Raw genomic sequence first — 15,865 nt, forward strand, 5'->3', positions numbered from 1 at the left:
GTGGGGCACTCCCAAGGTGGATCTGTTGCTGTCTTGGCTCAACAGGTTTAGAGGTTCATGACATTGTCACAAGATCCTCTAGCGGGCACCACAGGCGCACTGGTGGCCCCGTGGGGTCAGTATCGTCTGATTTTACTCCTTTCCTCCTCTCAAGCTTCTGCCAAGACTTCTACGCAGGATCAAGGCAGAAGGGATTCTGGTCATCTTAGCGGGTGTGGTCTGGCCTCGCCGAACTTGGTAAGCTAATCTGGTGTGGTTGCTTGCTGACGTTCCTTGGAAGCTTCCTCTGCTGTTCCAAGGGTCCATTTTCCATCCTGCTTTAGTTGCTTGCTTTGACAGCTTGGCTGTTGAAAGCCAGGTACTGAAGGATAGGAAGATCTATCATCGTACGTGGTAGGCGGATATCGCGTGGTGTGAGTCTCTTGGGGTTCATCCTCGCTTCTTCTCGGAACTTGACCTTCCTTCAACGGGGGGTTGAACAGAAATTGGCCTGGAGTACTGTCAAGGGCCAGGTGTCGGCTTTGGCGATCATCTTCCAATGATCTTTGGCCACACGCTCCCTGGTGCGTACCTTTTTTCAGGGTGTTTGACATTTGGTTCCCCCAGTGCAGTGCTCAGTGTCCGCCTTGGGATCTTAATTTGGTGCTTTCAGTTCTCCGGAAGCCTCCCTTTGAAAATCTTCAGGAGATTCCCCTGCTTACACTGTCCCAGAAGGTTGCCTTTTTGGTGACTATCACCTATGCGCACAGGGTGTCTGAACTGATGGCGTTATACTGTCGTTCACCTTACTTGGTGATTCTCAGAGATGGGGTGGTTCTTCGCCCCTGTCCGTCGTTCCTTCCAAAGGTTGTCTCTGATTTCCATTTGAATGAAGACATTGTGTTGCCTTCTCTGTGTCCCAGGCCAAAACATCCTCAATTGCCTTACATGCCTTGGATGTGGTTCGGTCTATTAGGGTGTACCTGCCAGCTATTGAGTCTTTTAGGAAGTCGGACTCGCTATTTGTGCTTATGGATGGGCCTCAGAAAGGGTTGTCCTCTGCCACCATTTCCAAATGGATCAGACAGACGGTGATTCAGGCTTATTCCATCAAGGGTCAACTTCCTTCTTTCCCTGTCAAGGCGCACACTACTCGGGCACTTAGTGCCTCCTGGGCCTTCTGTCATCAGGCGTCGGTGATGCAGGTTTGCAAGGCAGCCACCTGGTTGTCGGTGCAGGTGGGCACATTCCATAAGTTCTATAAACGGATGTGTTGGCATCTGCGGATGCTTCTTTTGGCCACAAGGTTTTTCAGGCTGCTGTTTAGAGGACCTGGTCCTCTTTGAGTGTGTATTGTTTTTGTTAGGTGGGCTCTAGTTGTTTTGGTTAAGCTCCTGTTGCCTGGTTGGCTACTGTTTAGCCTTGGGAATTTTTTGCTGTTGCTGCCCCTCATGTTTCACACTGCTTTGGGAGATCCCAATGGTTAAGAAGATCAGGAGCGTTGTCAGTCAATGAACAAAAGAGAAAATACGATTTTTGACTTACCGTAAAATCCATTTCTCTAATGTTCATTGACGGACACAGCACCCACCCCTCTGTGAAGTTGTATTTTTCTCTGACACTGCTTGTAACAAAACCGAGTACCTATAACAGAGAGAGGGAGTATACCCCCTGGAGTTGCCCATAGGCGTAGCCAGACTTCTTTTACTGCCCAGTGTCCTACTCCCGTAGGGGGCAGTATAACCCAATGGTTAAGAAGATCAGGAGCTGTGTCCTTCAATGAACATCAGAGAAATGGATTTTACGGTAAGTCAAAAATACTATTTTTTTTTTTTTTTTTTCTGCTTGGTGGCTTTTTCAAATGACAGGTTAAATTTATAGAATGAATCCAGTTTTATTTTTCACTTCCACTACGTTTTGCTTGTATTATAATGAATAAATCCACTGCCTATGGCGATCTGTAAGTTATGGTTTGTTATCCGTGCAGCTTAAACGCATTCATATACCCAGTGAAGTGACTGGTCCCAGGTGATGGAGATGAAACAAATCCTCCTATATACATTGTTCCTGCTTATCTGCAGTCTTCTCTTCTCTACAGCTGTTGAAAGTGCTGAATTTTATAAGCTTGTCTGAGAGCTCAGAAAAAGGGTCTGGAGAGCTGAAGCCCCACTCTGCAGAGCTCAGTGAGGGGAGCTCTGAATGCTGATTGGAGGGAAGGGACAAACACCCCTTCACACCCCTTCACACAACACACAGGAACAGAGCTGAGGCTGTCAATCAGCTGGCGCTCCCTCCCGTCACCTTTTTTTTTTTTTTTTTTTTCTCGGTGTCAGGAAGACTTGTCAGAAGTGATGCATCCTGAAAGCAGAACGTAGCAGCAGACAAAAATGACACTTCCTTCTCTTAATTGAGACAAGTACACACTATAGAGGGATATGCTTTGTCATATTTCGTGTCTGAGGTGTACAACCACATTAAGACTGTAATCTTGGAGCAGCAATTCAGGATGTTAGTTTATCTTATGTTGGGCATTTTTTATTTTATTTTTTAACTAGGGCCACATACCCTACTTTTTACCTAGATAATCCTAATATATCTCATATATTTGTGTGTGTTGATTAAACTCCTTTTAGAGAGCTCTGCAAAGTTTGTGGGTAGCTATTATTGAAGTAAGGATAATGTGTAAATTAGACTTCATGGTGCACTTGAGCACTTTGAGCGCTCCCCGCTTTGTATGTGAAGTCGCTGCTCAACCCATTTGCACTTTGCTCTCCATTTCCAATTCAGTGCCATGGATGCCTTTGGGGATCTCCTGGCTACCCAGCACAATTCTATACAATTTTTCAGTAAATATGATCCTTTTTTAGTGACTGTTTTTGTGTTTCCTCCTTTTTCTACCAGGTACGCAAAAATTCACATCCCTATTATTGCTTCAGTATCGGAACACCAGCCGACAACATGGGTTTCTTTCTTCTTTGACCTTCACATATTAGTCTGTACTTTTCCAGCAGGGCTGTGGTTCTGCATAAAAAATATCAACGATGAGCGAGTATTTGGTAAGGACTGTCAGCAACCAAATTTAATCTGCATGCATTGAATGATGCCATCTTGTGTTCTATTTTTGCTTTGGCATATGTGGTGTAATTGTGCTATGAGAGCCAACATAATTAGATCTGCTTTATTCTGGTCATGCTTTGTTACTTGTGCTCTGGTAATGGGACATCGTTCAATCGGGAAAACCTCCAGTTGTACACTATTACTTGGAAGTCTTATGTGAGGCACCATATGTTCTAGAATACATTTCATTAGGTGGATTATGGCTCTTAAGATGAGGGAGAAGCTGGCCAGCTCTGGCATTGCCAGAATGGCTGGTAGAGTTCCTGTAGGCTATTTAGCTCAATTCTGTCCTGCTTAAAAGGTAAACTATAGGTAATTTTAGTACGTTTTGAGTTACTGCTGTACCATTTAACAGCAATTCATATTTAATTTTTGTTTTCATATTTTTAAAGTGGTACAAAACCCAGGACCCTGCATTCACTATATATGGTCTCCCAGAGTACACAGAACATGGAAATTCAAGCATTTTAGAATATATAAACTGCCAAATATCTTTTCTCTTCTGTATATAGCAGTCTTGTGAATTCCATCAGCATCCAGCCAAGTACTAGTTAAAACTTTTAGGAGTTTTTTCATTCTCTCCTGATTGTCCTTTGAGGCTGCAGGACCCCTGATGCTCTGGAGGGGGGGGGGGGGGTTCAAAATTTAATTTTTTTTTTGTGCAAAAAAATTAAAATCCCAGTGGTGATTAAGTACAATCAAAAGAAAGCTCTATTTGTGTTTAAAAAACAATATTTGGTTACAGCATAGCATGACCGTGCAATTGCAATTGTGTGACAGCGCTGAAAGCTGAAAATCGACCTGGGCAGGAAGCAGGTAAAGTAACTTCAATGTTCATTTATCCCAGAGAAAGGGAAATTTAAAACATTTCCTGACCTTTTGAGCTGCACAGTGATGTAAGGGATGTGTGTTGTCTTTATTAACTGGAAAGCAGCTAGGACCTTTTTTCTGGTTAAATTCTTCAACCAAACAAGTACTAGAAGGATGAGCAAAAAACACTAGCGTGACACGTCTGCACTAATAAATCCCCTTTAACAAAGATTTTCTGAAGTTACATTTGGCTGTGTGACTGCTTCATGTGGATGAAAACAAAATAAAGCTTTTTGCCTTGACCTTGTGAGGTATGTTTAGTGCACAATGCATCATATTGTGAATTTTTACACTTTTGAGTGGATATATAAGCTTTGCAAATGCCTTCCTGTAAAAAAATCCAACATTTGGTATTGGCTGCATGCTTCAGGGTAATGCACACACCTTTGCAAATGCCTTCCTGTAAAAAATCCAACATTTGGTATTCGCTGAATGCTTCGGGGTAATGCATGCTTCGGGGTAATGCAAACACCTTTGCAAATCCCATCCTGTAAGCAATCCAACATTTGGTATTCGCTGCATGCTTCGGGGTAATGCACACACCTTTGCAAATGCCTTCTTGTAAGCAATCCAACACTTGGTATTGGCTCACACCAACACCTTTTACACATTTGTTTTCTGGAAGCTTGCAACATACAGGCGGTCCCCGGGCTGCAAACAAGGTAGGATCTGTAGGTTTGTTCTTGAGTTGAATTTTTGAGTCGGAACAGGTACATAGTTACATGGGTTGAAAAAAGACACAAGTCCATCTGGCTCAACCAATAAACAAAAAACAGTAAAGAAAACCCAACCATACCCAACCTATACCCTCAGTTGATCCAGAGGAAGGCGAAAAAACCCCAGCAAAGTATGATCCAATTTGCTACAGCAGGGGAAAAAATTCCTTTCTTATCCCCCGAGAAGGAATCGGATATTCCCTGGATCAACTTTACATTTCTTATGTGTATAAAAAAAAAAAAAAAAAAAGTTTTTTTTTTTTGACTAGCATGGGGAGGGGTTAACACCCCTGTAACATTTGTTTTGCGGTCTGTACCCTTGTTCAGATGATTTCGCCTCACTTTTTCTGTCCTTTTGACAATTGGATTTTGAAAATTTTCCATTGTTGTGGAAACAAGGATTGGTGATAAAGCTTCAGTGGAGACAACTTTTTCCCATGAGAACTCTTACAGGAGTGAATTTCCCTTCCTAGGGGTAGATTTCCTCTGACTTCCTGTCTCCCTCCGTTTGTGAGTAGGAGTCGTTTGTAAGTCGGATGTCTGTAACCCGGGGACCGCCTGTAAATTGCTTTTTATTTTGAGCCATTACAAAGCAGGGCACTCATATTCAACAAGGAACAGTACAATTTTATGGCTTTTCTTTGGCATCAATTTAGGTACCTGGCTTGTTCAAGTTAACGTCTGCTTTGCCTGACATGCCAGAGCAAATTATTTGAACTGCTCCTCTGACAATCCGCAGTTATTGGCTTTAGTTAGCAGAGCATCCTCTCTAAGCTGTAGTATTGTATATATCAGAGATTTATGTTGCGTTCTGCAATGGTTATGTACCTTATTCATTAGGTGTTATAAACTGTAAGTAAATCACATTTAGTGCATCCGATTTTCCTAATTGACAGAATGACTAAATGCTCTCAAATTTCTTTTCACAGTTGCCCTTTATGCAATCAGTGCTGTTTATTTTGCTGGAGTGATGGTTCGTTTAATGTTGACATTGACTCCTGTGGTCTGCATGCTGTCTGCTATTGCTTTCTCCAATGTCTTTGAGCATTATCTGGGAGATGACATGAAAAGGGAGAACCCACCAATAGAGGACAGCAGTGATGAGGATGGAAAGAGTTCTGGCAATCTATATGACAAGGTAAAATTAGCACATTTTATTTCCTTTTTGTTATGAAGTATTTCTTTGACCACATAGAAACCTGGAAAGCGCATGTCAATTACTGTAAGGTTTATTGGAAAGAATTTTTTTGTATAATTTTTGTCAGGGTGCTCAACCATTTGACGAGTGCGCAGGCCACTTAGTGATTGTAAAGGCAGAAGGTTTTTTTTTAGCTTAATGTATTCTATGAATTTAAGATAAAAAACATTCTGTGCGCAGCAGCCCCCTCAGCCCCCCTTTTACTTACCTAAGCCCCATCTCTATCCATCAATGTTGCAGGAGAGACTCAGCTGCCCAGGGCTCTCCTCATTGGCCGCAGCGGAGCAACATTAGCTCCCGCTGCTTTCAATCAAAGTCAGTGAGCCAATGAGGAGAGAGGGGGGCAGGGCCTGACCAGGACTCCGTGTCTGAATGGACACACGGAGCTTAAGCTCAGGTCGGGTGCCGCCATAGCAAGCTGCTTGAGCACTCGTCAGGAGGGAGGGACCCGAGAAGAGGAGGATCAGGGCTGGTCTATGCAAAACCACTGCAAAGAGCAGGTATCCCATGTTTGTTTTTAAGCAAAAAAAAAAAGGGGGGGGGGGGCTTTAGTATCACTTTGAGATGTGGTGACCAGTTGTGGGCCCCAGTGAAATGAAATGGTTCAGAATTTTTTATTTTGGATAACCTAATGAAGTTTTTAAACCACGACCTGGATCATCATTTTCCATGGGACCAATCCCCGTTGTTTGCTAACCTACTGTTTAATCACATCACAAAAAGTGTATGACAGTAGTGTGAACACTAACTTTGTTTACTCTTTACAAGGACTCTATTTCAACAATTGAGGAAAATTTAAAGGATCAGTTCCTGTATTTGTCATTCCTCCTGTCCAAGTGTAAAACCAAATGTGCCAGCGGGGCTACATGCATTCTATGAATTTGAAATAAAAAACATTCTGTGTGCAGCAGCCCCCTCAGCCCCCCCCCCATTACTTACCTAAGCCCCATCTCTATCCATCGATGTTGCAGGAGAGACTCGGCTGCCCGGGGCTCTCCTGCACATAATGCAGTGATCAGTTATAAAAAAAATATTCACGAGCACTGTACTAATGACACTGATAAGGAAGGGATTAACATCGGGGACGGTTGAAGGGTTAAATGTGTACCTAGGGGGTGCTAGCTAACTGTCCAGGGGGGGGGTGCTTGTACTGCGGGAAGGCAGAGAGCAGTGTTTCTGCTTAGCAGAAACACAAGATCACTGCCTTCCCTTGACAGAACGGGGATCTGCCTTGTTTACATAGGCAGTTGGTGGATTCTGGCGAATATCATGTCCACCAGACCCGCTGATTGGCTCCCCAGACCCGGAAGGGCAGAATTACGTACCCCAGTAAATGTACGTGGGGTGGTCCGCATTTGGACCTGGACATGCAGTAATTGTTTTACACAGTGTACCACAATGTTATGGAAATTGTTACAGAATAAAAGTCACGCATATAGGTTGAACTGGAAGAACCTGTATCTTTCTCTTTTTTTTTTTTTTTTTTTTTTTTTTTCCTTAAACTATATAAACTTTGAGATCACTTACAGCTGTGCATTGCTGTGTGCCAAATTACAAGTGTGTTATGTGCTACACCGCCTAGGTAAAAGAAATAGCAACATGCTGCACTATTTCGTACATTAGTATCAAAGATCTGAATGCGCTCTTACAGTTTGTATCTAGAATGGCTACCTAACCACCATATAACATTGGGCAGTCTGCAGCTCTGTGATAAAGAAACATGCAAGAAAAATGTTTAGTTTAAAATGCACTTCATCTGTGACTGAAGGAGTAATTAGGAGTATAAGGTAAAAAAATAAACTCTGTCCTAGGGAAAGGCTGCTGGAAACAAATTATATTCCTCTACATAACAATTTCTAATGTGGCTATAGGTAATCTGACAAAGATAAAATAGGATAGAATAGCTTAATAAAGCTGACCAGACCGAAAATTCATATATTCCTCAATTGCCACAAAAGTTATAAATCTACTTTGTGATCACCAAATGCCTTTACAAAGCCATATATTACCTTGTTAAAAAAAAACAAGAGCTGTGAGAAGGGGACCAACAGACTCCTCCCACTACAGGAGGGGGCAGAAACGAGACTAGTCACTCTGCACAAAGAGCGCAGCAGCGACTGGTCTTTATTACCAGAAGCTTTTGCACAGAGGCAACGTTTCACACTATATTAGTGCACAGATCTGTAAAAAATATGTAAAGCACTCCAATATTCACGAAAGCATACAACACATGCCTTTTAAGCTGGCCATAGACGGTTCAAATCTCGGCCGGTTCCTGCCAAGATACCTTTTTTGGGCAGGCTAAATGTACCGATCCCAATTGATCAACTTGGGTATAACCAGCCTGTCAGATTTTAAATGCGATAATTGCTAACAGCTGGTATAGCTAGCCGTCCCCACCAGGAGAGCACAGTGGCTCCACAAGAGGGATTCTCCCTTCAACCCAGTCAGTGTTAATGGGGAAATCAAGTGATTTTCTTTCCTGCAACCCATGGCTCTGTCTATGGCCAACCTTTGCTTATCCTGGAGTTCAACTTTAAGGATCAATTAATTTTGAGTCACTTGAATTTTTTTCGATATTCTAAAAATATTGTTTCTTTTGAGGAAGGGCCCATCAATGTGATATATTAGCTAATATAGCATTACACCTAAGGAAATGGCGGGGGCACTTGGGTTTCATCGAACACTGTGCTTCTCACATTGTGCAATAGAAGCTGCAGCAGACCTTGCCTCTCTTCTTGGGGGAGGATAATCCAGCATCAAGCATGCAGGCTCAGAATCGCATATAGGTGTTGCCTAGGGTGGTCTGTATGCACATGCAGTTTGCTTTGGAGCGTCCAGTTCTCCAAACTGACATCTATCAATAAAGGTATTGTGATATTTGCATAACTCCTCTTGAGATTGTTCTTAGCGTGCATGAGGGCTGTTGAGAAAAATACTAAGGCAGGATAATGTGATGTGCAGTGTTTTAATATCCATTCATTCATGCAGAATATCTGGGGGAAAAAAAAAACATAAGAAAAGATAGGGTTTATATATAGATTTATATATATAAAGGCCCCTTCCGCGGCTCGCCCGGGTCTCTCGTCCCACCGGGAGACCCGGGCAACCAGCCTGCACGGCCGCTGAAGAATCGATCAAAGCCGCATTCTGCTCTGATCGGGTCTCCATGTAAAAACCTGGAAGTGATGTCATGACATCATTTCCGTGTACTCGGCGCCAGATTCAAAAAAATTACAGCATTCAAAACAGCCAAACTTGGCTTTTTGAATGCTTTTAAGTGCAGAGCCCCCAGATCCCTCCACAACAGTACCTGGCAAGTGCTATAAATTTATTTATATATATATATATATATATATATATATATATATATATATATATATATATATATATATATATATACGAACATATGGTCTCTCCCCTCCCCCCTTCTCTCTCTCTCTCTCCCCCCTCTCTTTCTGTCTCTGTCCCTCTCCCCCTCTCTTTCTGTCTCCCTCCCCCTCTCTTTGTCTCTCTCCCCCTCCCCCCCCTCTCTCTCCCCCTCCCCCCCCTCTCTCTCCCCCTCCCCCCCCCCCTCTCTCCCCCTCCCCCCCCCCTCTCTCCCCCTCCCCCCGTCTCTCTCTCCCCCTCCCCCCGTCTCTCTCTCCCCCTCCCCCCGTCTCTCTCTCCCCCTCCCCCCGTCTCTCTCTCCCCCTCCCCCCGTCTCTCTCTCCCCCTCCCACCGTCTCTCTCTCCCCCTCCCCCCGTCTCTCTCTGTCTCTCTCTCCCCCTCTTTCTGTCTCTCTTTTTTTTTTTTTTCGGGCATAGCAACAGGAACTAAAAACCTGTTTTTATAGTTGCTTTTAGTTCCCGTTGCTATGCCCGAATGCCAAGCGCTTATGATCAGGCGAAACTTTGGCGCTTCCTCGTAGTGTCAAAGCTTCTCCGGCCCCTCCCACACTTTATTACTGCCCATTCTGAAAGCCAATCATAGAGACGGGTCAGTATAAATTTATAGGAGGAATGTATGTGCGGAGGAGGGCTCAAGGTTTGAATTGTAAATTTGAGCTGATCATATCCCTGCATTTACCATACATTTTCAGTAGCGATTTTCTGGTAGGAAGATTGTTTATAAATGTTCATTATGTAATCCGTTTAAATCTGCCTGTGTCATTTTCTTTATTCCTCACCTGTACTTTTAAAAATTCCGCCACAAAGCTAAATATAGACAGCATTCCAAGTATGGCTATAGGATAATGGTTCTTCCTTGCTGTCATCCTGCTGAGAAAATTATGCTAATAGTTTATATGAGCCAGAGCCGTTAAATATCTAGTCATCAAGAAAAGCAGCCATTTCCTCATATGATTTAAAATATCAGAAGAATGCCTCTTTGCTGCAGGTTTCTATTTGCTAGTGATTCATTGTTTTTTCCAGATAAGTGCAGCGAGCTGTAATAGAGGTGAAGTAGCGAGCAGTGTTTAATCTCTGAATTGTGTAACCACCTCTACAAGAACTTAGGTAATGAAGTGCAGACAATCACAATTCAGACCTTTTTTTTTTTTTCCCCCTACTTTTAATTGCTGAACAAAATGAAAGCACTTGGCTAGGCAGTGAATGCGGGGGATAACAGTTTGATTATACAATTATCGTTTTCAATGTCAGATTATTTTCCATGCTGGTTGCCACTCAGCAGGGTGAATGCTAGATTGCCTGCTGCTGTGTAAGTGTTACATTATGAGCAATAGTCTGCCAAGAAGCCACCTGGGAACAACTGGCTGCTCATGCTTTGTTTGGAAAGAGCAACACCACATCTGATGAGCTCGACTTAACATGTTTGTTGCCGGGCTGACGGCATGCATGCTGGGTGCCCTGGCTGCTACATCTTCATAGGCATAGACATTAGAGTGTTGGTATACAAAAGAAAATGCCAAGCATATGCGTACATTTGAGTGATGGGTCGTGTAAGGGCAATGGACCAAAAGTGAAACGTAAGTCTTGCTAAGAATAAAATGGCAATCTGCTCCATGTGAACTGTATGCATTGTGAGCCTTACCATGTCTTTTTTTTTTTCAGAGGGACTAGATCAGGGGTCTCCAAACTTTGTAATCAAAGTGCCAGTTTACTGTCCTTCAGAATTTAGGGGGGGCCAAACTGTGGCCAGCGGAAACAAAACATTTTCATGGCATCAGTGGGAGTAAAGGATGCCCCATCTTTGTTAGGGGGAGGAATAGTACCCCATTGTTGGTGTCAGTGTAAGAACTGACGCCCCATTGTTAGTGGCGGGTATTATACCCCATTTTTGGTGTCAGTGGGCAGAGCAGTATCTCATATCAGGGGGATGAAAAGGTCCAGATAAAGGCAATTTACTTTGTTCCTGTATTGATGGCACTATCTCATCCAGGGCTTTTTTTAGTGTGGGAATGCAGTTCCAGAACCTCCAGCATTACAGTATGTAATGGCAAGGAGTGCTTGGGTCTCTTGGAGGGTCTATTGATGCTGGGTGATCTGTTGCTGGAGGAAGTTTTTTTTTTTTTTTTTAAGGCTATCTGTTGTTGCTGGTGGGGAATTTATTGCTGCTGGGGGTGGAGTCAATTGTTACTGAAAGGGATCTACTTTTGAGGGAGAGGTCTATTATTCCTGGCTGCTGGATAATATATTGATTATGGATGCTGGGAATTCTGTTGTTGGTGTCAGGGGTCTGTTGTGTCTGGGGTGATGTTTTGTTGTAGGGGTCCATTGTTGCTGGGTGGTATATTGCTGCTGGCTGCGGGAGATCTATTTTACTGCTTTTGTTTTCATATACAAATTACTTTGCGCCACAAAATACTTGTTTCTGTATTCTCTAAATGAGGCGGTGCTGGGAGGTGGGTAGGGGGGTTGGAACCAAGGGATGGTGCTCAGAGGTGGGTAGGGGGCAGAGAGAAGTGACCCAGAAGGGGGGGGGAATTCCAACACCTATTCTCTGAGGGAATTTTCTCCTTTTGCTGGGTATAAGATGAACGGTTTGCCATTTTTTAATGCTTTAACCACTTTTATATCAGACACTTTCACCCCCTTCCTTCCAAGACCACTTACATTTTATTTTTCAGACCACTTACATTTTATTTCATTTGTAAATGAATGAAATATGCAGCTGCTGTATAAATGATACTAAAATATATATGGTCTTATAGAAGACCAATTACAGCGCTTGCTGGAACCAGTGAATGCCACTAACTATGTCACTCTTTATATAATAAATATAATACCAGTGTAAACGTGATATCTTATAAAATACAACATGTGATCATTAAAACCAACAAAACAAACTACCTATAAAGGGTAATAGTGCAAAATTAGTGCATAGTGAATAAGCATATAATTATAAACCAGAATAAAAAATGTATAAAAATTATTAAAAATTGTTTTAAATATTATCAAAAAAAGTCCAAAATATATATATAGTGACTTCAGTGCCAAAAATAGTAGTGAAAGTCCTTGGTGACAATAAATCCTCAAATTCAAAAGTGCAAGTGCTCTGACGTGATTGGCCGTGACATCAATTCCTTTGTGAATAGGTAAATTGGATCACTTACCAGATTAAATGGGCTCTACGTGCCGTATGGCACTAGAACCATTCTCTCTTGAAAAGCCCCCTGGGCTGAATAGATATCCCCTTTAGGTGGTCCTATGGGCTGCTGGTGGCTCCTTTAAGCTTCAACAGGTATCTTCTCCTCCACCAGGACAGGGCTTTCAGGTGATGTTAGTGAAGGCTGCTCCAAAACAGCAACAGGATTTGAAACATTACTTTTTGTTTTTTTGATATTTAAAACAATTTTTAATAATTGTATACATTTTTTATTCTGGTTTATAATTATATGCTTATTCACTATGCATTAATTTTGCACTATTGCCCTTTATAGGGAGTTTCTTTTGTTGGTTTTAATGATCACATGTTGTATTATTTTATAAAATATCACGTTTACACTGGTTTTATATTTATAATATAAAGCGTGATATAGTTGGTGGCATTCACTGGTTCCAGTAAGCGCTGCATTTGGTCTTCTATAAGACCATATATATTTTAAAAAATGACATTGCCTGGTACTAGATTTATTTTATTAAAATCTGGTAAAAGGGAGGCAGTTGAGTCCCTAGAGATGGGTCTTTAAACTGGTGCCAGCCTATCTTCTAGGTGCCTCTGATTTCCCTTCTGATAATCATGCGGTTCACCTGACTTTACTAATAGTTATTCTTTAAAACTGTTTTATCTTCTCTGAATGGTCCAGAACTTGAACCTGTAAAATTGTCACCCTGTGTGTCCAATGGTTCAAGAATTGCTCTCTGTGATCCAACTGCAACCTCACACATTGGGGCATGAGAGGAAGGCTGCACAACAGAAGGCTTCCAGTTCTCGTCATAATCCATATGAAAAATCACCACTTTTATATATAATATATCAATATCTTGCAGGCCTCCAAAATCTGCTAGTTGTTGATCATGCAGATCTTCAGATCTACATACTAGATCAATGACCCTGAATAAGCATGCAAGTAAGTATATCAAACAAGAAGTACACTAGAATGGGACTTTTGAGGCACAACATTTCTCTAAAAACAGTTTCTCTTTCGTTCCTTGATGGACACAGCTCCTGATATTCATAACCATTGGGTTATACTGCCCCCTACAGGAGTAGGACACTAGGCAGAAAATAATTCTGGCTACACTCATGGGCAGTCCCAGGGGGTATACTCCCTCTCTCTGCTAAAGGCACTCCATTTTTTTTTCTGCCTAATCGTGAGTAAGGATCTAGTTCCTTGGTGGGATCTTTGGTCCTTGGAAACATTTTTTAGATAGAAACTTTTTTTTTTTTTTTTTCTCCTAGATTTTTTCCTGTGAGATTTACAGTCAACTGCCAGATTGGGCGACAGGCTAAATAATCTACATGTGGTCACCCCAGTCCACGTTAGATCGGCCAAGACATAGCCCCACTGGATGGGGGCTGGCCTGCAAGTTAAATGACTCGCAAGGTCCCATACAACCGGGTCTCGGCCCGAGTCGCAGCGTTCCTCCTGGACGACAGACACCCATTTTGATAGAGATGGGTTCTGTCTGGAGCGGTGCCCACCTGGTTCCTGGTATAGCAAGTAGCTGACTTGGGTGGACGTGGGCCACTCCTTGGGATGGTCGGACCCCTGGGTTCCCCTCCTTCCCGCAGGCACCCCCCTCTTGCCAAGTTCCTCATTCTGCCCCCCCTTCTCCACAGGGCTAATTTGTTGGTCTGGCCTATTTCCTGCGATGGGGGCAGGGGGCTATCCGACAAAGGGGTTAGTATGAGGTTCCCAGTCGGGGAGGGGACGATCGATTGAGCGGAAGGGGGGGGTGAACCTGGTGGGGGGGGGCTCATGCCAGGGCCTACTGTCCTGCCTGGATCGGTCCTTGAGGTCTCGTCTCCCTCTTGGGTCCCTGTAAGCCACGCAGCCGCCATTTTGTTTTAGCCTGTGTTTCTTTACACGGCTGCCATGTTTGTGTAGTCCAGGGACAGATTATTAGTGGCTAAAGGTGCCTGTTTCTGTGAGTGGTGAGGTCCTCTCCCTCTCTGCAGAGGATCGCTTGGTGCTTTGTGCCTGGCGCCTGGGTGGTGCTGCCAGTGCGGTGGGGGTTTTCCCTTAGCAGTGTTTTACATTTTTTGTGGGGTCCCCCTGGCGACTCATGGAGTCTTTGGAGCACATTTCCCCACCTGATCCCCACTCCGAAGCTTCGGGGCCTTCCAGGTCCCAAACATCCATCCATGCACTGACTGCTGTCCTGGAGTCCCTTTTGTCCCGAGTGGAGGTGGCTTGTGGGCAATGGGCTAGCAAAAGGCGCCCTCTGCCTTCCCCTATCTCATCAGATCCTGAATCCGATTCGGCTGACATGGACGTGGGTCACCCTGCTGGGTCTGCAACCATGCACCTGGAATCCTCTGAAGTGCGCGAAAAGGAGCTGGTGGATACACTGGTTGTATTTGTGTGTGAGTCCCTGAAGATGAAGGATGCAGCTGAAGCTGTGACGGAGGCACAGGTTCCCTTTTGCACTCGCAAGCTATCCAAAGCGGCAAAGGAGTTTCCTTTCCCTGCCTATTTTGACAGAATTGTCGCTAAACAGTGGGGGCGACCAAAGCGCTCCCGTGGGGTCCCTAAGCGCTTTATTAGGCGTTACCCTTATGAGGAGTCCCTTCTTAAGTGGACTGTTCCACCGGTGGTGGAACCTCTGGTTTCCAGATTGAAAAAGGCCTTTTAAGGATCCCACTGACCGGAAGGTGGAGGCGGTGGCGGGCACTATGTACACCCTGGCGGCGGACCAGCTGGTCCAGGGCTGTAGTTTAGCTATGATGCCTCTTTGGATGCGGCTCCCCTGATGACTCGCCATTCTGTTCTGGCAGTGGTCCTTCGGGGTGTTTTTAGGCTCAAGTGCTGGTCTGCGGATCAGACTTCAAAAAAGGCCTTGACTAATCCTCCTTTTCAAGGAGATCGCCTGTTTGGAGCTACCCTGGATGACCTCATTAAAGGTCTCACAGGGGAAAGAGTACTTTTATTCCGCAGGCTACTTAGGGCAAGGAACCTCATCGTAGTCGTGGGCCTGCCTTCTCAACTCATAAGTTATTTCGTCCCACAGTCGACTGACATGTGCTCGAAGCTTTTTAGGACCTTTTCTGGAGGATCCAAACAAACCTGGTCTGGCAAGCCATGATCGGCTTCTCCAGACCCCGGGACAAGGCTCCTTCTGCATGAAGATGCAGAAGGAGTATCGGGGGTGACATCTTTGCTGGTTTCTGGACATGTGGACTTCCCAGGTGCAAGACAAATGGGTCCACGAAGTCATTTGGTCCGGCTACAAGATAATTTCGCTCTTGTCCCCTGGCAAGGTTTTTCCTTCCAACTTGCGCCTGACCACTTACAGGGCATGTTTGAGGCGGTACAAGACCTGTTCCTTCAAGAGATGATTGTTCTGGTACCGACCTCGGGACATTTTCAGAGTGTTTTCT

At 43.9% G+C, this 15,865-nt stretch overlaps 1 protein-coding gene across 1 annotated transcript in view; it reads left to right on the top strand.

The window, feature by feature from the left end:
* STT3B (STT3 oligosaccharyltransferase complex catalytic subunit B) overlaps window positions 1-15,865 on the top strand; it is a 268,786-nt gene that overhangs the window by 203,362 nt on the left and 49,559 nt on the right. Inside the window, exons 9-10 of the mRNA XM_082258272.1 lie at window positions 2,881-3,035; window positions 5,612-5,820. Of these exons, the coding sequence (XP_082114398.1) occupies window positions 2,881-3,035; window positions 5,612-5,820 (364 nt within the window). The remainder of the gene's footprint in view (window positions 1-2,880; window positions 3,036-5,611; window positions 5,821-15,865) is intronic.

The sequence above is a fragment of the Pelophylax lessonae genome (genome assembly GCF_965119305.1).
Source record: "Pelophylax lessonae genome assembly, chromosome: 5".
Taxonomy (NCBI): Eukaryota; Metazoa; Chordata; class Amphibia; order Anura; family Ranidae; genus Pelophylax; species Pelophylax lessonae.